Source organism: Strongylocentrotus purpuratus, unplaced genomic scaffold (assembly GCF_000002235.5).
Source record: "Strongylocentrotus purpuratus isolate Spur 01 unplaced genomic scaffold, Spur_5.0 spur5_scaffold_7, whole genome shotgun sequence".
NCBI classification, from domain to species: Eukaryota; Metazoa; Echinodermata; class Echinoidea; order Camarodonta; family Strongylocentrotidae; genus Strongylocentrotus; species Strongylocentrotus purpuratus.
The window spans coordinates 3015647-3040701 of record NW_022145613.1 but is presented as its reverse complement, the minus strand read 5'-3'; the positions used below and the strand labels follow the sequence as shown (position 1 = coordinate 3040701).

The following is a 25055-nucleotide window of genomic DNA, read 5'->3' as shown; positions in this document are numbered from 1 at the left end:
TCTTGGTTCACATTAGATCTTTATCTTACCCAATTTCAGCATCTCATTTCCAAGATATTAATTCAAGTGACCATGTATGAGAAATATAGTCCTACTACATGTACATGTATTAAAGGGATCCGGTAACTTTGTCTTAGATCCTTTAAAAAAATCCTTGATTTAGCTCATTCTGCAATGATAATTATGAACCTTTAGGTTAATCAGGAACCCCATGACTTTTACAAGCCGATCGCCTGTCTGATTATCAAGATATTTATGATTGAAAATCGAAAATCAAATTTTGCGTTTGCCAAATTGTTTACATAACACTACAGTCTATTGGGGAAAATGAGTAGATCATTTTGAAGCGCAATTTTTTTAGGGCTTTAATATAACACCATATCACAGACACTGATAACACGTATGGCCGTGCCTCTCAGATTTAACATTGTTAAACGATGCCTTTAAAGTAAGTGACCAGGGGACTGACAGCTTTAAGTCCTCTCTGAGGGACTTGGTAATGAAGGACACTAGCGCATCTGCTTGGTTCGTGCCTGAGACCTCTCAATTACGAGACCACTCCTCTACCACTGAGCCATTGCGTCTCCATTACATGCGAAGTAAACTCTGCATTTACATGTCCATAAGTGACATTTTCATAGTATGCCACTCAACCCAAGTATTGATTGTGCTACGCTCCTTGAGCTAAATTGGTTTTTGTGTGAAATTACAATTTTTTGAGATGAAGAAGTACTGTATGGCCCATTTATAAAAGTCCTTATATTGAGTTCTATTACCTCATCAATATGATTAATGAAGCTCAAGGTTCACAGTAGAATGATTGACCTTTGCTTTTTAATATATTTTAACTATGAGTTCAAAATTATAGGTTACATGAGAGTGATTTTCAAAAATTACAAGACAGTCTAGGGAGAGAAAAGGGTGTCTTAAATTTCCTCTGAGTTAATCTTTGTTGTAGACCTACGTTGTGTATGAATAGATTTTAGAAAGTGAAATGTATTTAGGTAAACAAAGTGATTTACATTTGCATCTAACTTGTGAATTTGTCAACCTTCAAACCTCTTGAAATCATATCATCACGATGTTTCTTATATAGGGTTTCTTATCCCTTGTACGATTGCTCATTTTGATGTGGGCTCAATAGCTTGTATTTGATCCTTGCCTTCCTATCGTGGGCAATATTTCTCCTTGCCTACATGTACATGGCCTAGTCGAACAGGAGACGGCTTCTAAAATGCTGCTACAAAATTACATGAGTTAGTGTGTAGTTTTACTGTGTATGCTTCATAATTCTGTATCTTATACTGTACATATCATGAAACAATTAGTCAGAGGTTTTCACCGACTAATATCATTTTCACCGACAACTTAGTCAGCACAGACTAAATTTGACCAATCAGAGGCCTGGAAAATAGTCGGTGACAATAGAATTGTCGGTGAATATGATATTAGTCTGTGAAAACCACCGACTAATTGTTTCATGAAATGCCCTCACTTTTGAAAAAGTACTTTTACAGCAATGAACTCTAGATGTACTTAACACTGCCTATTTTTTCAAGGTTCATATTGACTTTGATAACCACAAAGGTCACCTCTTCACCTATATCTTTCAAGAAGTGGTACCCTGTGATATGATCTCTCTCATGCCTGATCATTTCTCCCAGTTTTCCTCTTCTTTGTCCCTGACTCAGTTTTAATCATGATCTCTTTTCTTCTTTCTATAGGTATCCCCTTCTCTCTGTCTGTCTGTCTTTCTCTCTCTTTCTCTTATTTTAATTTTTTTCTCTCTCTTTTCTATCTCTCCGATTCTCTCTTCTTAATAAGCAAAAGTTATCTACATGATGTTATACTGGTCAGAAACAGTTTCATCATTGGAATTCTAATTGTATACTGCATTTTATTACTGGTTCTATTAACATCAATTGTAAACTCTTAATTTACTATGTCTCAGCTATTAGCTGTGACTTTGAATTTTTATCAACGTCAATTCAATTCAATTCAATTAAATTCTTTTCTCTCTTCTCTCCCTCTCTCTTTTCCCCCGGCCTCTCTCTTTTCCCCTGGCCTCTCTCTCTCTTCTCCCCTCTCTCTTCCCCTCTCTCTCCCCTCTCTCCCCTCTTCCCCATTCTATCTTTCCCTCTTTCCTCTTGCACTATTGATCTGTTTTTCCTTTCACTAAACTTTCCCTTCTATCCATATGTTCATGTACTTTTCACTCTCTCTCACATAATATAATGTGTACTCTCTTTTGCGCGAATACAGAGTTACAATTTAGAAGACAGCCCACTCTTTCCGGTATGGAATTGTATGTCACCAAACTACATATTCACACTGAAATTAAAAACATATGTTTAGTCCATACTTAGTGTTTACAGACACCGGTAGTTATAACCACACAAGGACAATTAGCCTCCACTTTAATTTTTATTTAATTTTTGTTTTCTTCCAGGTGGCTGACCTCGTGATCTTCATGAGAAGCGGGTAACAATCGCGATGGAAACATGTCGTTCCTATGGTAAGCTTCTACTTTCATGATTGTTCTTCAGTGTGTCCTGTCCGACCCCATTGAGTTATGAATGGTCATGATGAAATACGAGTTCTCTCAGATTGAAACCAAAATTACAGTGGATGTTGATGTGAATTAATGGTACAAACGTATCTGCCAAAAAGATTTGGTGAAAAATATAAACCGTTTAAGTTATGAGCTTGTTGGTGCTTTTTATTTTCAGCAATGTTTCAAAAACTTGTAAAGATTATGCTGTTACTCTAAGGTATACTTTTGCTGTGTTGATATTTCAATGTACTTACATGTACTTCTCTACAGAATTTGAATTAAATGATTGGCTAGATTTATTTAGTAGCAAACCTTTGAAGTAAAAGAGGTTGTGCACCTTTTAAAATGAGATCCCCTTGAGATTTTTGCAATATACTACACCATGTACACTACCGCTCAAAGGTTTTGGCATCGGTTCCGCTCCGTAAACCGCATCGAACTGTGTACGGTGAACGGCGAGGATCCGTTCACCGTACACCCAACTTCGGTTCCTCACCGTTTGCTCACCGTTTGCTCACCGTACGCTCACCGTTTGCTAACCGAGGAATTGCGGTTAATAACAAAAAGAAATGTGCGCGCTAAGTCTGCGAGCGCGTATCCAAAGAACTCTCAAAAGTTGCACACACGTACGCGGAAAGTCAAGTTATTTGTTTTATTTTATCATACCGATGCGCGCTTGCCACTGACGTCACAATCAGTTTATTATTACATCACAATAGTGTAAAGAATGCTCTTTTCATTCCGAGCATAAACACACGACAGAATGATACGAAAATGATTATTTACTTGATGTCATTGCCGACAGAATGATACGAAAAGGATTATTTACTTGATTTCATTGCCGACAGAATGATACGAAAATGATTGTTAACTTGATTTCATTGCCGACAGAATGATACGAAAATGATTATTTACTTGATGTCATTGCCGACAGAATGATACGAAAAGGATTATTTACTTGATTTCATTGCCGACAGAATGATACGAAAATGATTGTTAACTTGATTTCATTGCCGACAGAATGATACGAAAATGATTATTTACTTGATGTCATTGCCGACAGAATGATACGAAAAGGATTATTTACTTGATTTCATTGCCGACAGAATGATACGAAAATGATTATTAACTTGATGTCAACTTGATGTCATTGCCGACAGAATGATACGAAAAGGATTATTTACTTGATCTCATTGCCGACAGAATGATACAAAAATGATTATTTAGTCGATGTCATTGCCGACAGAATGATACGAAAAGGATTATTTACTTGATCTCATTGCCGACAGAATGATACAAAAATGATTATTTACTCGATGTCATTGCCGACAGAATAATAAGAAAATGATTATTAACTTGATGTCATTGCCGACAGAATGATACAAAAATGATTATTTACTTGATGTCATTGCCGACAGCATGATACGAAAATGATTATTTACTCGATGTCATTGCCGACAGAATGATACGAAAATGATTATTTACTTGATTTCATTGCCGACAGAATGATACGAAAATGATTATTTACTTGATGTCATTGCCGACAGAAAACGTTATAAAATTTGTCATTGTTACGTCACAATACAGCTTTCAATGCATGCGCGATCTTAGCTTTTAGCTAACCGCGATTTCTGACCGGAACAGAGAAATCCGCGCGTGTGCTCTCTCTTGCTAACCGTTTGCTCACTGTATGCTCACCGTTTGCGAACCGAGACTTTGCGGTGAACAACAAAATCATGAACCGATGTGCCAAAACCTTTGAGCGGTAGTGTATAGCATGCCTTCCGTAACAGCATTTAACAAATTCCCTCAATTTTTCTTTTGTTCACCAATTAGGGAGAACTGGAAGCACCACAGGCACAAATGTTGAAAATGACACAAATAGTTTCCATGGCAACGCCACCAGCAATGGCAGATACAGAGGTCGCATCTGTAGCAGTGTGGATGAGGAACAGAGACCTGGAGAGACTCTTCAGGAGTACCTTGACAGGCACGAAGCATTGAACGGTAATACCTGTCACAGCAGCTCCAGGTCTACATTCCGCAGTGGATCTGAGTTGACCAGTGAGTCGGACTTCATGGATGAGAGACGCAACTCCAACCAGTCTGACACTGATGTCTTCCTTCCATCCCCGCAGCCAGAAATCAACGAACAGAGGCGGATCCTGGACCAGAAGAGACGGGAGCTACCACCGGGCCATCGCTCATCGAAACGAGTCGCTGATTACGTCAATGGACTCCCAATCATTCCAGAGCCACCGGCGCAAGAAGGGGTGCAGAGCAAGGGGAACATAGGGCAGGTGAAGAGGCAACGGATCTGGTCAGAGGGTCACGAAAGACGAAGAAGGTTCACTGAATCAGGGAGTCTCAGCTTTGCAGAGGGGATGACACCGCAGAAACATGCAGCAAGTACTTCAAGTGAGTCTGATTTCCTTGCTACATTAACAGATGGAAATTGTTGGCAGTCCTTCCAAGTCTGATTTAAAGGGTGACAGATTGTCTTTTACCTGTTTCCCCCCCCTTTTTTGTATATAGTAAATTAAATGTGGTATTTAGTTTTTTTTTGGCCAATATTAGCTGTACTCCGTTAGGCCTTTGAGAGGGGCAAGAAGCTAAAACTAATTAAATGGTAACAAAAATGTGTAGTTAAAAAATTTGAAACCGTCTTTTTACTAAAACACACAATTACCAAAAAGAAACATAAGGATAATGGTCATTTTGAGGGCAATAAATACAACAACAACAGCAGACTCTCATGAACCTCTTAAACCCAAAAGAGGGAAAGAGACAAACCGGTTGGTTGCCGAATATATTTTATGCTAAAGTAAATTAGTAATAGTCGTAGTGAGATCACATTGACTCCTCCCTTCTCCCCACCATCAGAGATGCCAACCTCTTGACACAAAAAACAGACTGAGAATCCTAAAAAAAAAAAAATCAGATTTTGGATAGAAAAATCAGACTTTCACGAAAACTTGACACTACCACCGGCTCGTCGGCCCCGGGCCAGTAGAATTTCAGAAAAATGTTTGCTCTTTCATTGAAATTGAATGAGAAAATTGTAAAGCAAAGTTTTTGTTGGGGTTGCGGGGTTTACTTGTGCATGTTTCTATGCGATTCCACTGTTTTTTTTTGTTTTTTGTTTTTGTTGAAAAAACAGATGAAAAAATTGTATTTTAAGATCGTATTTCACTCCTATTTTATCGTACTACCGTAATTAATGTTGTATAAACCGCCCTCGTGTATTGACCGCACTCCTCTTTTTCACCCTTATTTTTTAATTTTTTTTTTGCTGATTCTGTCGGCAGCAAGCCAGGTCCATGTTAAAAAACCCATGCGTGAAGGCCTTTCATTTAACTGCGAGGTGCAGCTGAATGTGTAAGATCATTACCCTAATGTAAATTAAAAAAACAGTAGAGGACCTAGGATAGAACCTTGTGGTACGCCGTGTAATAGAAGAAAAATTGGAGGAATTATTATTATAAACTACATATTGAGATCTATCAGAAAGATTACTTTCAAACCAAGATGACAGACAAATTTGAGTATTGTTCTAGTTTCCGAGTGGTGAGTCAACACACCGATTACTGAGCTGGGAGACATTGCCGGCATAGCGCCAGGTGGAGGGTAATATATCAAAACTTTTAATTTTTGTTTTTTTGTTGGTGTACTGTGTATAAACCGCACCCCCTGACTTTGAATTTTTTTCGGCGGCAAAAAGGTGCGGTTTATACACCGTTAATTACGGTAAATACAATTTAATCGTACTAGTTGACATCTCTACAAGTTGGGCGGGCAGATTAAGGAGTAGAATCAACTGCTCTTCAGGAATATTTGAAGTTGAACATTAGCTAAAAATTTGAAAATGATTCTTCTTCCAAGGTGATTGGGAAATCGGTCTAGATTCCAGGTAATGTGAGCTACCTGTAAATATAGCTGTACAATGTAATGGCCTGTAAACAATACGATATCATCTTTTGAAAGCCAGAAAGGCATTACCACCGTGTAAAAGTATATTAGTCAGTGTCCTTCATAGTGCTGAGCAGATGATATGACATGACATGTCCTTGATTGTACTATACCCTTATCTTTGTGAAACATGACTGAATCATATTTCATGAAAGCTGAGCTGCCTCCACATTTTGTTTGTTGTCATATCAAGAAATAATGCAGGCTGTGTAGGGCAGGGCGGAACTTTTTTTCATCATTGGTCTGCAGAAAAATTTTAAGGAATATTCCATTTTCAATTTCAGAACAGCAATGACTTCTGCACACTGCAGGAGAAGAGTAGAAAACTGTTGATACTGGATGATGATCCATAAAAACATAAAAATCAGTTGTTCCCTATTTTCTAGCAGGGTGGGGGGGGGGGGGGGGGGAGAAACGTACCTATTTACCTGTACATGTAAAGCTACAATACAGTTTTTGCAAATTTGTGGGTTTTTTTTGCACGATTCCTGTGACTTGTACAGATATCTGGTTAATACATGTAAGTAAGGGGTCGGTTTGTTCTTATCGGTAGTTTCATGGCTGAATGTATGAATCATCAATTAACTCTATAGCCCCATGATTTTGCAACCCACATTGTAGTTTGGCAAGGTTTCAAAATCAGCATTTTACCCGCTATTTCGCCCCTGTACAATACAGCAAATAATCTCAACTCTGGTCTTTGAGGTTAAACAGGTATTCATCATTATTAATTCAATTTATGAACAGCCATCGGGGAAGAGGGGGACTTTCAAAGCCATTTCTCTCATAATGTGAAAACCCCACCTCTAGAAAGGTTTTAAACCAGATTAAAAAAAGATACTCTGAAGTTGAGGACAATCATATGACATTATATCCCTATTTGAAGTAAAACAAAGTGTTGAAAGTCTTCTAGTGGTAATTGCACTTCGGTATACCTGGGTCCCGTTTCATAAAACTTGTTATCAATAACAAGTGACAATAATTGTTATAAGGTACACTGTACATGTAAGTACTAAAATGGTTGTATTTGATTGGCTGTGAGTGTGAGCAAATTTGTTATAAAAATGTGACGTGTGATTTGTGCTGTTTTTGATTGATTATATTTACCACACCCTTCAGCTGAATGAGCATCATATAATTGATGGATTGTTTCTTCACTCACTTGACCGACATTTTGCGATGAAAAAATTAATACGTCATTTGAAATTAATGGATGCTTCATAATGAAAACTTTTTTCAGTTCAATGGTAGTCTGTAAAGTATCTGTTGATTAATGAAGCTCTTGTAAACTCACTGGTTTACAAGAGCTTGGTAATTTAACTCCGGTTCAATGGTACTTTATTCGGAATGAAACTAAAATAGTCTGCTATAGCTAATAAATGCATGGGTTTATATTTACAACATTCAATCAATAAAGAAATGTATAGAATCTATTGAGCTTTTACCTTGCATTATTCTGATCAAGAGAGAACTTGATTAAATTTGATTAAATTGATTAAATTACATACATGTGGTACCAAGATTTTTGTACTAGTATTGACTCGACAATTCACTGTAGATAGCAAGAAGAAAATATTCTACTATCTTCAATAAAATATTATGATATTTTCATAGTACATGATTTTTTTCCTGGACTAAGTGATAAATATATCAGTTCATAATACAAATGTAAAGGCATTCATTTAGGTTAATTATTTTCTTCTTATTTGTGATTAATAATATGATGTACAAAAGTTGTGTAAGTCTCCTTGTAATAAATGTAGACTCTTGGTTGAATGCCCTTTGGTACAGTCTAAGTTGCTTATCGCAATTAGCTATGTGGTCTCAGAGACCTTGAGATCCTTGTTACCCTATACAATGTTTATAAAACACCAATACCAAATACAACGGTGGTGAAATGATTCAGTGATCTGCTTTTCTTTCTTTCCTTGGCTCAGGTTCCAACTTATCCATGTTGTCTAGCCTCTCCAGCCAGTCTGGCAGCTATGCTTGGTTTGAATCGGGAGAAGATTTTGATAAGACGTTGCTGCCATGGCCTGAAGAACCATCCTCACAACCCCTGCCACAGCAACAACCACCCTCACCACGACCAATGCCTACCACAGAACAGATGGAACAACCAACAGTGGGGAAACATGGCTGGAATGATAACTACCATACTATGCGTGCAGTCAAACTACCGCCCAAACCAAAAGGTAAGGATAAAACTAAGAGAAGAGCTTTGATTTCCTTCTTACAGCTTCTTTTTATTTGTGTGTGTGCTGTGTTTTTAATTCAGTCAGGGCAATTGCAATTGTCTCTTGGCTTAGTGGCTTTTCATCCATAACTTAAAACTATATATGCTTGAGCACTAAACAGAAAGACTGAAATTTATTCACAAAATGTGTTTATTTTTGTTGCCCTAAAAATGCATTTGATCCCAGGTATCCTTATCAACACATTAACATACCTGCCAACCCTTACAAATAATCTAGAATATTCTGACTTTCTGGATTTCTAGGACCTGAAAATCCAGAATATTCATTTTTTTCAATTTTTACTGCGTATTGCCAGTTACACTGCCGCTGCAAGTGCGATTTCTTATTTTCAAAGGCATACTGTGCACAAAATTCCTATTCTTATTTTCAAATGTTGGCAGGTATGCATTAAAAAACAAAAGATTACAGTCAGCATATTAAATGTTGGAAGCGGTCAATATGTGCTATCAGTTATTTCTTACTCTTGTGTCTGTCACTTCTGAGATCTTCCTGCTTCTTTTAAAGCCCCACTGCACTAGTTTGGCCAGGAGGGATTAGACCTTCCTGCATGGTCACTGACATCAGCTCTCAATTAACATAAGAAAAAGAGGATCATGGGAGACCAATGGTCACTGATTATGTATTGTTTGTTATGTAAAGGGCGCAAGTAGCTATAAGTAGTGCAGTGGGGCTTTTATTTTATTCATCAACTTAGAGAGGAAAAAGATAATCAACAGGAAAGTACACAAATGATGAAAGTTGAGAATGCTATAAAGAAAGCTCTTTTTACCCTTGTGAATCACACTATCACTTTAAGTTTTACCTTTAAGGAATGACCAGATGCCCTCTAGTGTTCAAATACATTCTTCTTTTAGAAAAGTATTTGATCACTTAGAATGGGAAAATGTGTGAGCACCCTCTACTGTGAACATCAGTATAACTTTATTGCTGATACAGTATACTGGTAAGTTGTTAGCACCTGCACTCAAGCTTCATGCGAAGTGTGAGCCTTGTGCATAAAATGTACCGGTAATCAAATGCAACTTCATTTTCAGCCATTGACAATTTATATTGAGGACATTTAAGTTTCATGTGAATTGGCACATTTTCTACATTTCTACAAAAAATTGTCTCTCTTTATTTTAACCCATCTTTGGTTTTCTCAACCTTTGAAAAGACACCAGCCTCTCTCACAAAAAAAGAAGAAGACATTTTGAAGAGAGAGAGAAAGAAATGAAGAAAGACAGAGAGAGAGAGAGAGAGAGAGAGAGAGAGAGAGAGAGAGAGAGAGAGGGGGGGGGGGTGCTAAAATAAACAAAACTGGGAAGAAGGGGAAGAAAATTAAATAAAGTGATGATAGTACAGTACATGTACATTGTAGGTGGATTAAACGTAGACAGAGCAAAGGAAAGAGAGAGAAAGAGAGAGAGAGAGAGAGAGAGAGAGAGAGAGAATGAGAGAAGGAGAGAAGGAGAGAAGGAGAGAAGAAGGAATTACATGTAACTTTCACATATTCTATACAAACTATTGTGACACTAATTGCATTTTCATATTAAGAGTGCTCAAAACAGTACTAGACATAATCAGGAGGTGTATGCTATACATAGATGTAGGAGGATGGATGAGGGGTAGTGATGACAATTGGTTATACTGTTATGCGATGTAATGTTATTGATGAATGGAAAGAAAAGTATACAAGTGTATATGAGCACTCTTGTTATGTTATGCAGTGTGATGTTATTGATGAATGGAAAGTTTACAAGTGTGTACATGTATATGTGAGCACTCTTGTTATGTTATGCAATGTGATGTTATTGATGAATGGAAAGTTTACAAGTGTGTATATGTGAGCACTCTTGTTATGGCAGATCAAATTATTCTTCCTTCTTGAGATGCATCAGAGTCATGAATTTATAAAGGAAGCAAGATGTTTGTTAGGGAATATTGCAGGGTGTCTTGACTTGCAAGGGGAGTGAGTTCTGATTTTCCTGATTCCCCCTTATTTTCTCTATTCTTCCCTATTTTGCCCTATTTATTTCCCAATTTTATTTTATTTTATTATCTTCCAACTCTGTACAATTGCTGTGAGATTTTGTCAACTCCAGAGTCCTGAGTACCATAGAAATCTCTTTTTTTCAGTCGGTGCTTTAAAAATTGACACACATGTAGTCTAGAGTTTCAAATGTAGGTTTGCCTAGATTGCAGTTGCATGAAGCTGATCAAATTTGAAGAGTGCCTGTGCAGGTGGGTTAGGCATGTTGACTTGATAATCTCATTACAAGTGGTTGGATGTCTATCTGGAAAAGGAGAAGAACCGTATGGCAGAAATATTGAAGTGATTTTTAAGTGTACAAAAGAAACTGACACTTTCTTTATAATATGATGATTTTTTAAACTAGAATTTACATTTGAGGTATCCATACTATCACTTCATACATGTAAATGTTTTTGATTATATCCTAGTGAGAAGATGTATCAAATTCATGAATGGCCAAGCTTTTACTGATTAGAAGTTGAGCATCTTACACATATTTTCCTACATTTATAATATTCTTATTTCCTCCATTATATATCAGTATTGATATTGATTTCCAGCAATGTGTTGTTTGAAACAAATTGGACCAATAAGATTTCCAGTACTACATGCAGTTAATTCATATTTGGTATATTAAAAGAAAAGTATAGAGTATTAGTATAAAGTATATTAAAATGTTTTGCTTGTGAATTAGTTGTGAGTACAATGTTGCAGGAAAATTCAGCTTAAAAGGTTTTGTTGATTTTTAAGGTCCTTAGGTTCTTTGACACTACACTGTAAATCAATTTATAGTTTTATGGATAGCAAAAAAGGCAAGATAAAACATAGAATTATGATTATAACATTTTGCTACTACATGTACATGTAGATGGTCAGCTGTAAGAAATACTTGGGGAAAGAAGAAGAAATTTCTTTGATATAAAATAAATTGAAATAAGTTTCTTGAAATTTTCTCATAAATATTGCCTCGAGCAAAAAGAGAGATTCACATCATCATTACAAAAGACGATGAAAATCTCTCTGTTTGCCCTTTAAAAAAAAATCATGATTTGTTTTCTAGCACTGTTTTGGGAGAAAAAATGTGAGATTTCCTATGTGGTTGCTCATATTTTTATAGAGGCATTCAATCCCCTACTCAATCGAGATCAATATTATCTTTCATGGATATTTGTTTAACTTTCTGATTAAATTATACCCTTAAGCTACCAGTACAGCTTAAAATCAATACTCTCTATATTACCCCTAGTTGGAATAATGGAATACTATCCCCTAATTGCTTGTCTATTACTCTTTAAAGGGCAATTGGACCCTTGAAATAAATTTGTTTGTATGGAAGCAGAAAAATACAAGAGGCAGGAATGTGCTGTTTGAAACAGATTGGACCAATATGAAGAAAGTTATGAATGTTCGAAATATGAGGTCACTGAGTCTATGCGAATCACAAATTGGCAGTGTAGTAAGTGGATTGTGATGCAGTTGTGAATAACTCCCGTTGTGTACAAAAATATCATCATTTTCTGGTTTTGTCTGCTAAAGTATCTTCTCTCTTGGGGAAATACTTAAAATATTCTATGAATAGCATAATTATTATCAGTACCGTACTCTAAACGAACGTGAATAGTTAGTGTAGGCTCTATGCATTACATCTATCTTAGGTGACTTCTACCTATAATTTAAATGTACCGGTACACACAGTAGGTTGGCAATTATTAGACGACAGTATTGTGATGTACTCAATTACTTGATATGGACTGTTTTTATTCCATAGAGCATGCTTTATGATTTATATCCCTGATCTTCAATATCCCTTTTTGTGATTAATGTATAAGTTTTATTTTCCAAAAACATTAATGACATTGATTGAAAATAAATAAATTAGCACTTAGTTCTTGCAATTCCTGATCATGATGACTGTAAGGTAAAGGTTGAAAACTTCATAAAAATGACTTCTATGAGAGATAATTTTATAAAGCATTAAAATATTTGTCATCGCCTCCATTCATACATGTACATGTTTAAACAGCTTAGAGCAATAAGGCATTCACTATACATGTATCCATTAACACATTGTTATGCCCCTTTTGTTTTATACTTTTCTTGTTATCTTAGTAAGATATGAGCTCCTTACAAGGCCCGACTGCTGAGTGATATTAGTAATGTTCATTTTATGATATTTGAAGATGCTCTTTAAAGGGTGGCGTTACTACTTCAGCAAGAAGGGATTAGACCACCAGGTCACTGTGACAGGTGGCTAGCTCATTAACTCAGCTCTCATTTAACATAAAAAAAAGAGGATCATGGGGGACCAACAGGCACCGATGGGAAGTTTTTGAAATAGAGGGAGCAAGTAGCTACAAGTAAGACAGTGTGCCTTTAATATCCTCAATATACCTAATGATGTTGTTTTCCTTTGAAAGTAGCGAGAACCAAGGCTGTGCAATGAAGTCATCGAGATGCTGATGGTATCTTCCTCTTAGTCTCTCATTGATTTATTTGGTATCATAAGCACTGTTCATATTTGCAAATATAATGTTTCAAATCGCTAATATGCCTCATTGGTAATATTGAAGTATTTATTTCACTTGGTTAGTACTGTGGTAACATGTACATGTAGTAGTAGTTTAGAATACCAAAGCCAAAGCACACACAGTGTAGAACAATAGACCAAGGCCCTGTTTCATCTAACTTGTTATACAGTAACAAGTTACAATAACTGTAAGCTACTCAAACTATGGCATTTGATTGCTGCTGAAAGCAAATTTGTAATAGAAATCTAGCATTTGTTATTGATAACAAGTTTTATGAAAACAGGAACCAGATGACCTGTTTTATAGATGGCATGGGCCAGGTACCTAATTATATGATTTTAGAAATACTATTCTTATCATTCTTGTACCAATACTATACTAAGCCAAAATAGAGAGAAAAGGAAATTGCAGGTAAAATAGAAAGTAAAATACCATATCGTTTGGCCATAGCTGTTCATATATCTATCTACTACTGACGGTATATCTATGAAATAGTAGCAAAAAGTGTGTCTATTTCTGGATAGGTGGAAGGAAGCATAATTCCAAATAATTTGACCATGCCTGTACATATCTAAGCCCTGATAGTAACACATCCATGAAATACTGTAGGAGTGACGGGTAGATGACAAATATGAACAAGGCTAGTGAGGAATAAAGATGCTCTCCTTGGAGCTCCTTGGAGCTCCTTGGAGAGGGAAAGCAGTTAAGTGGTGGCATTGTTTGTAACATGATGCTGACCAGGATAATTCCATTGTCGGTACGGTATACTGTTTCTTTTTTGTACAACATTACTGCATGTAAAGGGCACTGAGTGATAATAATGGTTGCATGAAATATGAGTAGGAGAGGAAACTATATTTTCATCATATGCCTCTGTTCAGACGATGAAAAGACTGAAAATAAGGCCAGTTGTATTTTGAGGTAGAAGGTAGAGGACTTTTGCCTTACATTTTTGCTCCTACTTATGTATGTAACCACGAAGACCTGCTTTTTGAAAGGGCATCCTTGCTGAAGTCGGGCGACATCGACCATGGTGATAAATAAGATTTAAAGGACTCTTGTATGACGGTGTCTCCACTTAATTGGCCTTCTTCACCTTATCGTCACCAACCATTATCTAATTACATTATATCCATGTTGCTTTGCATGGTGATAGTGTAGCGGTGTCTGATTGTAATCTCAGACCTCGATTCTTGTGGGTTGAGTTGCTATATACTCGATACTTGATCACATGTGTGCATATACTGTGGTTTGATATTGGATCTAAATTCTACCTATTTTGAGATTTGCTTTTCTAATTACTTCCAGGAATTTAATCTGGAAACATCAGTCTACTGGAGGGCTTGAAAAAAATTACTGTTAAGATCAGAATGATGGAGTTATGAGACCATAAAGATGTCTGCCGATTTGATATTTCTTGGATTTTTCTTTGTTCTGATGCAACAAACTTTGAAGCCATTTCAGAACTGTGTCTATGGATGGATTTACATGCACATATAATACTTTTGATGTTGGAGCTGTTTTTGTTCATGTTGTCTGATCTTTTTTCTCCATTATTCATGTAATTGGTCTGAAATCGATTGATGAGCTATTTCTTCAGTGGAGGTTTCTCCTTTTGTATTAAGGAACGACACACGTACTAATTTGTATTCCCCCTGTTTTTTCTTAATTTTTTTTAGGGAGATGATGCTACTAAATAAGTGTTCATAGGTCGAGGTTGAACTTGCACAGATTTTATGATGTTATTAAAGGAATGTAAATAAACTCTGATAAACAATCATTCTTGTATTGCTTTACTGAGAGCCAAAGGGACATTAACTCTATATTATATAAATGCTATGAACTTAGTGCCCTCCTGGCTCTCAGTAGATAAGAACTTTTATTGAATGTTTGAATGTAATATGATGATCTGGACAAAGCAATAAATGTATGGTTGCACATAAAGGTGCATTTTAACACTTTACACTTCAATGTGAAGGAGTGCATACATACATGTTGAAGTCTTGTACACTGTACATCCTATAAATGCTAGAAGTTGTGCCTTTGAGATTGTACTTGATGGCTGTGATACATACACTTACTCTACTTCTCTGTAAAGCTGACTTGATTATGCTGATTTAACAGTGCATAAGTGATACCGGTATGTGATTGTGACTTGAATAGTTTGTCTCTTCTGTGATATTGTGTGACTAAACTCATGAAAATATGGATTTAAATACTTTATCTTGTATCAAAACAATATACTTAATTAATTTTCCGTTTTTATGTAGTGAACACAATATTGAAACACATCTCAAAAACGTGAAATAGGCTGCCCCCTGCCGGCCAAAACAATACAGTGAAAGTGCAACTCTCGCTTCTGACGTCACAACTCAAGCCCGATTATCAAAAGGCTATTCCTGTATTCTACAAACCTCATAGCAGGAGTATCCACATGTAGATTTCTAAATGATTGTGTTGCCCGTGGCAGATAGAGATCATCAACTTTTCAATGATCATAAATCGTTTTTGTTCAGAGGTGAAAGTTAGATTGGTCATGTGTGCGACTACGACAAGAAGGGGTCTTGGTTATTTTCAAACCCTATTTTCTACTTATTTTCCAATAACTCTTTTCTTCAACAACGTTATAACATTTTCTTCAGAGGTTGTTGGGTCGGTCCTGTGTATGCATTTACAGAAAGGTCTTATACATGTACATGTTTCTTATGGGAAACTTTCAAATGAGATGACAATGTTTAGAAGAAAGAAAAAACCCTGATACATGTTATCTCAAGGTTTTTTGAATGACGGTATGACAAACAATATTGAGAGGTTATATCCAACTGAAATGCAATTTGATTTAACTTTGGAGGGAAAATAGTCACAGTATTTGATACCATCCGTTACTTCATTTCTTTTGTGTGTGATACACCTGGGCCCGTATTCAATTCAATACTTAAGTACAAAATTGAAGCTTTTTACTTAGTATTTGGCTTACATAAAATACTTAGCCAATTTTGGTATTCAATTCACACTTTTGTGTAAGTATTTTTACTTTCAATCTAAGCCAACTGCATACCAGACTTAAGCCAATTATTTGGTGGCCTTGATTGGCAGGCATATGGTTTTCTTGCGCAGTATTATATCCCGCGCACAATTATATCAGCGCGCATTTATTGCAATGCATCAATATTGCGCATTACTTTTGATTGACCGTGTGACGTCACAATGCTTATCAGTAAGTATTTTACTTAAATTTTGACTTACGTAAGTATAAGTCTATAATGAGATTTGAATACGAGATAAGTTAATTACTTAACTTAGCCATTTACTTAGTAAATTTCTTACTTATGCTAAGTATTGAATTGAATACCGGCCTAGATGTAGAGAGAGTTTTTCAGTGACTCTCAGCTCAGCTGAAACCCATGGTCTAGTGAAGCCAAATCAGCCATCCATGGTTAATATGAGAAAGGAAAAATAAGTGAAAAACCTTTCAATATATTATAGAGATAAGAAACATGATCATGATCTATCTCAACCCGTATAGGTTCATCCTAATTTGCAATGACATACATGTAGAAAGTCTCCTGCATGTACAGTGTGTGTTTCATATTATGTAGGAAAGGGCAAATTTGACTTCATTTTGTCAATATGAATTTTCTTTTCAACTGTCTTACAGCTTCTGTGTTAATTGTTCAAAAAAGATGATGATAATGTAGCTACATGTGCACATATAGCTTTGATAACGTTGATATGGATGTGATGATGTGATTAGTGCTACAGAACATAGAGAGCTTTTTATGGCCCAATTCTGCTACTTTTTTGGTACATTATATGACTGCTAGTGAACAGTTATTTTTCCAAAATTCTAATTGCAACTAGGAAGATTCTTCACAAGGAAATGCATGGAGAATACTTTTAAAACAGGTCGCCTTAATAGAGGGGTTGTCTTCACCTATCTTTCCTGGATCAGAAATAGCAGGCTATCTGGCCAACTCGGGACGATGATGAGAGGCCTTACATGTATGAGCTCTATGATGATTTAGGTTGGGATCATTAAAAAAGCAATTATCATTACAAAATTCAATCTTGTACATGTACCAGCAACTTTCCATTGCTCATCGAACAAGGGGAAATTCTACATGAAGGCCATTAAGTGGATAAATGCAATCTGCAAAAAGCTAGTAATGCACTATAAACTCATATAATATACAGGTATACATGTACATGAGGAATCACTGCTCTTCTGGCTCATCGCAGTTGATACATAAATTGATTTGAGCATGTATTTTGTAAAACTGCCTACAATTTAGAAAAGACACCTTTTTTGTGTGGGAGAAGCCTCCTCTGCGATCGGAAGCCGATCATCAGTAGATGGGAACGTAGTGTTTGTGAAGGATATGTCTCAGCTGAACGTAGCTTCTTGACAAGTTATCAGAGTTTCTAGTCGGCTTTTTAAAAGGAAAGGATGATCTGTATTCATTATTCAGTGCCATTGTCATCCAACATGCATTTCCATTGGATTTAATCCCAAGATATGTGAGACTTTGTCACAAGTTGAAAGGAAGATTGTTTTATTTATCGTTGACTGAGAGATACCAAAAGAACGCCTTTGAGAGAGCTTTGAGTAGAAAGGCCTTGTCCTGAACATAGTAGAATGGATCATCTCTCCCAGGTTTCCATAGCAACTTCATGTCATTTTAAATCGTTGTCTTTGATCAGGAGGAAAGGACATTTCGAAGGAGCTTTGTGCAAAATGCTCTTTCTCTCAGGTTTCTATGACAACACAACAGTCTTTTTTTCTCGTATGGATCATGCACATACCTGGGAAAATGAAATGATCATTATTTGACATACTATACTCTTCATGAGAAACCTTCAGGACAATGTAGTCTACACTCCTGGAAGTCATTCCACTGATACATGTGAACAGAACACAGACAAGACACATGTACATGTGTGTACATTTACCATGGCCTTGGAATATTCAACAGACTGTGTTGTCCTTGGAGTAATATGCTCCAAACCAAACTGCAAGAGACTAGACAGACTGAGTCTCAAGCGTAGGAGGCTGCTAGCGTTTTCAAGAAAGCGTCACCAGTCAAAATGCGTGCATTGCTCAACGACGAGATGCACGCTTGTTTTTGTCATTGAGCGGTGTTCATGGAAGAGCTTAAGACCCCCATGGCGAGCAGGTAGAGATTCGATGTCCATGTCTTAAAATGTGATTCAAATTTTAATATCCATTTTTGAGTGGGTAGAGATGAAGACGAAATAGAGATGCTGATTTTTTGCTTTACTGTACCTAGTCTTGTCATATTCGTTTTACAATGAAGTTTTTTAAAATTTCATTTTGAAATTCATATATTGTTGCTAAAAATATTAAAATCTATGTTTTTATGAGAATTATCGAGTTATAAGCCTTGAGGAAATACTGTTTTTTATTTTTATTATTAAACGCAATTTAGGAAGACTACCAACACAATTTGGCAATGATACTGTAAACTCAAAAACATTCATGTGCATGAAATGTTTGTGAGTGATCCAGCTTCATGGAGATTTCATGCTGTAAATGAAATTAATCACAAATAACGTAAACACATTTTTGCAATTCATGTTTTTTTGCCATGAAAGTGGCCGTCCTTAACAATTCATGAAAGTTTAAAATGTGATTTTGCCAATGTCCTAAATATGACACTGTGCAGGGGAAGTCTTGAATGTTACACTGAAAAAATTAATCAATTTGACTTTTCTACTGATGTGATATCTAGTATTTCATTCACCGGTTGTAATTATTGTTTTATTTATTTTTGTCCTTCATGCAGGTCCGGCCAAGGAGCAAGCCTTTCCTGGATCCTCGCTCAAATCACCGTCTCAATGGACGAGGAGCTCAACAACAGAGGGCTCTGCTCCTACACATGAAACACTTCCAACTCCAAACAAGTAAGACAGTCTGAACCTTTCAATAAAACAATCATCAGTTGAGATGAAGTCATCAAAATGGATAGAAACAACATTGAAAACAGAATATATGCCTGGTCAGGACAAGACAAGAATTCCAATTCCATATGAATAAGATTTAACTAGTGAGAAATTGAATCATTTAAAATTGAAAAAGATGATTTCCCAATTTAAATGCAAATTATAGATGATCCAGTGATATTCCATCAGTTATAAGTAAGAGCCTTATTAAAAAAGCAAAACACATCATCCTCAACAGGATTTTGAGTGGGAAGATGTAACAAGTATCATCAGCCTAAACTCTCTTTCTTGTTATTGTGTTGCATTCATCTAAATGTGTCTTGACTAATACTTAAGCTTCAAGCAGGGGACTTAGCTTGATCAAAGGAATTATGTTTTGATTCAAGGATATTATGAGAGATTGATGTTGCTTTCCTGATTGCATTAGCCAGTAATAACATACGGGGTAATGGATAGAGATAAAAAAAATATAATGTTGTATTTTTAAAAATGAAGGTTGGATATATATGTACATGTAGCTGCCAGGCATTAATTATCTTTTTTTTTTCTGTGACAAATATAAGTATATATTTCCAAAACACTTTCTCCCAGAAGATTTTTTGTCTACATTTAATTGATAGCTGTAGGTGTTAAATCCATCGAAGGACTCAGTATGATGCAAACATCTTGGTGGATTGGTCAGCATCATGTTCACCTACATGTATAAAGTAGAGAGGTGCTGGTATGTTCCCCAGGGAGTGGAGAATGTGCATATATTGTGTGAGGGAAAGCCTTTGTCAAGTGACCATAATAATTAATATGAATGCCATACAAATCATTTGATTATTTTGAATGCAGGTGCATTTTTAACAAATTTCACTTTGATAGCCCTCAATTTATTCTTCTATTATGCATGCTGTTCTGTTCAAACAGATAATTGATGCAGTTTACGCTTATATACCCCTTTTATCCTGGAAGTTTTCTATGAATCAAGTGTTGTCGTTACCACTGCTATTTATTCCCAATGCTCCTTGTTTCTCCTTATGAATATTCATGTCGATCTTCAGAGATAAGCCTCTTCATCGGCGTATGACTAACAGTGATCTGATTGCGCTAGCTACCCAGCATCGTCAGCAGCACACCACCCATCGGCGGCGCCAGAACCTTCTCCAGATGGGGACGAGCAACGTTTCGGACTCTTCTGATACAGACACAAGCGGACAGTCCTACTCAAGGTTTGTATTTATCCCTTGTACTTTATATTTCTTTCCCTCGGGTGATTTTTTTTTCTTCTCTTTTTACCCTTCTTAAGTTGTATTCTTTTTTTATCCTTATGTGTTTCTCCTATTTAATTTTTAAAGCTCATTTACCGTACCTACTGTCCTTTTTCTCCTTTACTCCTTTTTTTTCTTCTTCAATTTGTTAAGAATATCATTGTTCCAGCATTTCTTCCAATCTCTCTCTCTCTCTCTCTCTCTCTCATTCTAATATTGACCTCTTTTCACTGAATTATTTTGTTTGAATCAGCTTTTAGAGATCCTTTGAATGATCCTTTAAAGGATGAATGATAAATTAGAGTAAATCATGAAGTTAGTTGAGGAAGAATGTTAAAGGTCTGATTGATTAATGGAGGAACAGATGAAATGATTGGATGAGTAGATGGATGGATGGATTAGGAAATGAATTCTTAATGGTATCTTAATGATGCTATTTAAAGATAAAATTCCAGTTGAAATATTCTTACATATGTTGTTGTTATGTTGTGAAGTATGAGCAAGATATAATGAATGTGTATATAAGCAAGTTTATGTGTGTATATATATATATATATATATATATATATATATATATATATATATATATATATATATATATATATATATATATATTTATTGGGGGGGGGAGGGGGGAGGGGGGGGGGGTAGTTTAGTGCAATATTCTGTTCATACCCAGATATGGTTGTTCACTTGAAACTTGTAATAATAACCAGGAATTTAGGATGAAAAAAACCCATAACATTCTTTGAAAATTTCACTTCTGCTTTGTATGACTCTCTAATATGGAAGCGCAGTTAGTAATTGGGCATTTGATGATTTTACTGAATGCTGGAATTTCTTTACTTAATGCTGTATATTCATTCTCTTTTAGAAATACACGCTTCATATGATTAATGTATATGATTACTGTGGGTGATTTCATTAGAATCATGAGTACCGGTAAACTTTATGTTAATGGTGGGTGTAACCAATGAGTAATAGATTGAAGCACTCCTTGGTGTAACATTTCACTTATTTCACAGATTCTGTTGTCATTGAAATTTACTTTCTGTATCATTTGATAGTACACTTCCACAGTACATTGTATGATAGCAATCATTGTAGTGATAGATTAAAGTTCAAGGTAGAAATCTAGGTTAGGTTTTGATCCAGGAAGTGCGATCCATTGACCAGGATAATGATTTGATATCGCTTTTCTCTAGTTCCCATTATGAAAACATGACTAATAATTCCCTTCGCCCAGTTACCCTAACAATACGTTGTGAAGTCTCCTGTTTCATAGCAGTGTATCAAAAAGAGTTTGGCTAAATATTTATATAATATTGTATGGCTTTTGAGTGTGGTACAAGAATATATTGCTCGAGCTATGACGATATTGGACGAGTCATAGACTAGTGTAGTATTATCTTAGCGAGAGCAATATATTCTTGTATCATACGAAAACAAAGCCATACAATATTATTATTATCTAAATTAGTCTGACTAGCGAAATAACAAAATTTGACTTACCTCAGTAAATATGGCTTTTTTTCGTGTGATATTGATATGATATCAATATCGATAGTTAAAGTTCCGAATCAGGTTAATTGTCATATCTCCTTCAGACATACAATCTTCCTCTTCAGCCTTCTCACTGTATACCTTCTAAAAGGCTACCATCCTTTTTTTCATATCACCCTTGACCTTGGTCCAACTCTGTGCCAAGGACTATACATATAGCTTTAATATTCATGCCAACTTATTTATGAATAGGCTTGACAAGGATAATTGCCTATCCTGTTTCTCTATTGTATTCTTCCAAACACACCTACAGTGTACTGCTCTACTTGTGTCTTTGTGTGTAGTTTGGCAAAGTTACCAATTGTTTGAATCTCTTTCAAAAAACCCTCAATCTTTGACTCATTTTTAGAGGGGTTCTATAGGGAAATATTTGGGCTTTTTTATGCCTCCGCCACCGAAGGTGGTGCCGGAGGCATCATGTTTTCGGGTTGTCCGTCCGTACGTCCGTACGTCCGTCCCGTTTGACCGTTATCACAATATCTCAAGAACCATTTAAGATTTAAACTTAAGACTCGGGAATAGTATTTATCACCATAGGAAGACGATCTGATTAGATTTTGGAGTACGTAGGTCAAAGGTCACAGGTCACAGAGGTCAACTTATGAAATTCCTTGTATTGAGTTTGTTAGCGCGATATCTCAAGAACCATTTGAGATTTAAACTTCAAACTTAAGGATAGTATGTATCACCATAGGAAGACGATCTGATTAGATTTTGGAGCACGTATGTCAAAGGTCAAGGGTCACAGAGGTCAACTTATGAAATTCCATACATTGAGATTGTTATCATGATATCTCAAGAACCACTGGAGATTTAAACTTCAAACTTAGTGATAGTGTGTATCACTATAGGAAAACAATCTGATTACATTTTGGAGCACGTAGGTCAAAGGTCAAGGGTCATAGAGGTCAACTTATGAAATTCCATACATTGAGATTGTTATCATGATATCTCAAGAACCACTGGAGATTTAAACTTCAAACTTAATGATAGTGTGTATCACCATAGGAAGACAATCTGATTAGATCTTGGAGCACGTAGGTCAAAGGTCAAGGGTCACAGAGGTCAACTTATGAAATTCCATACATTGAGATCGTTATCGTGATATCTCAAGAACCACTGGAGAATTTTTACTTCAAACTTAATGATAGTATGTATCCCTATATCATAATATCTCAAGAACCACTGGAGATTTAAACTTCAAACTTAATGATAGTGTGTATCACCATAGGAAGACAATCTGATTAGATTTTGGAGCACGTAGGTCAAAGGTCAAGGGTCACAGAGGTCAACTTATGAAATTCCATACATTGAGATTGTTATCATGATATCTTAAGAACCACTGGAGATTTAAACTCCAAACTTGTTTAAATTGCTCTATGGCGGAGGCATCATTTTCGACTGCGCGCAGTCAAAATTCCATCTAGTTTTGTGTTGTGCTGGAAGCTAACAAAAGTATTATAACAAAGACCACGTACAATCAAGTTTCATGAAGTATTCTGACTTTCATGTACATCCTGGTTACAAACTACAGAAGAGATTATGATTTGAATGTGAAGAGCCAAATGGGATGCCCAAAATTTTTCCTGACATTTTAACGAAATGTGACTGTATTTCCCATAATCTCAATTAACTTGTAGCCAAAAATACACTTTGCATTAAGATGTTTTGTTAATAATGATAAGGTTAATCTACATCTGCAAATGTCAACTTTAGCTTATGCAATTAAAAGGATTTGAGAATCCCATTTAGCTCTTCATATTCAAGTCATTCGTAACTTTACGCACAGCTTTATGAAACACCCCTCTGGTTACAAACTGCAGAAGAGATTATGAATAGGAAGTCGTGCATTGGATACACATTTTAAGGTTTCAGGGGAACTTCTGTTTGCTTCATGCATGTGTGTTTAGAGGATTCATGTACTGATGTTTGCATTTGGAGATAGGAAGTTTACAAAGTGAATATTGCTTCTTGTAGAGCCACTATACATGTACATGTACAGTTACAAACTCAATTTTCATTCCCCCTCATCAATTTGATGTTATTTTGTGTTGTTCTTAACTCAACCATGAAAGGTAGACTAGTTAAATCATGGTCTTTGTTTAGTACTTTAAGTTGTAATCTTTAATTTGTCACATTCTCAAAAAACTTATTGGTACAAAATTACAAGTCCTATTCTCACATAAAAAAATCCCTGTCTGGGTTGGCTTTTTTGGCAGAAAAGTAATGATTTTACTAATCCATTTTCCTTATAAATAGGATTTTAAGTATACTTTTTTTATCTATGCTGTGCCACTTATTAGGTAAACAAGCATCCAAAATCTGTACCGTATTTGCCGCAATGAGTTCACTTGAATAAAAGCATACAATTCCATCATTTTCTATATAAAGATTTTTGAATATTTCACCATTTTATCCCATTGTACCACTGAAAGACCAGGAAGTGAGTTCTATATAGGTTACATGAAATTTGTGCCTGATGCTATTATTTCACTGAATTTCGCATTAAGAATGTAGATCGTATGCTATTGTATTTACCCAGTACTTGGAAACAGTATTAACCTTTTGATTAAAGAGATATAGCTGTGTGGATTTGCTTGAGTATGAAGGCTTCATTTCATATTCAAAACTTGAGATATGACGCATAGATCTTGCGGCTTAACATCAACCCCTGGAAAAATGAACAGATGTGAGATTACAAACACTCCTCTTCCCACTGCTCGTACAAGTAATACAACACACAGTGTACTGCTGTACACCATGGTGTACAACCCCTTTTTGCACTTACATGTAATACTTACATGTATGACACATAATCGCAAGCAAAGGGGAGGTGTAGAGGTATCATTTTGTATGACGGTGCAGTGGGAACAGAACTGTCATGAAGTGTGATGGTTTAGCAGCTCGTGTCAGACCACAGATCTGTTTCTGTTTGGCAAAGTGATCAGAATTAGC

At 36.0% G+C, this 25055-nt stretch overlaps 1 protein-coding gene across 2 annotated transcripts in view; it reads left to right on the top strand.

Annotated features, from left to right (window-relative positions):
* LOC575011 overlaps positions 1–25055 on the top strand; it is a 65036-nt gene that overhangs the window by 16494 nt on the left and 23487 nt on the right. For both annotated transcript variants that reach the window (XM_030974881.1, XM_030974880.1), the window contains exons 2-6: positions 2450–2515; positions 4391–4972; positions 8461–8718; positions 19128–19245; positions 20331–20498. In XM_030974881.1, coding sequence (XP_030830741.1) covers positions 2494–2515; positions 4391–4972; positions 8461–8718; positions 19128–19245; positions 20331–20498 — 1148 coding nt within the window. In that variant the 5' untranslated portion in view covers positions 2450–2493. The remainder of the gene's footprint in view (positions 1–2449; positions 2516–4390; positions 4973–8460; positions 8719–19127; positions 19246–20330; positions 20499–25055) is intronic.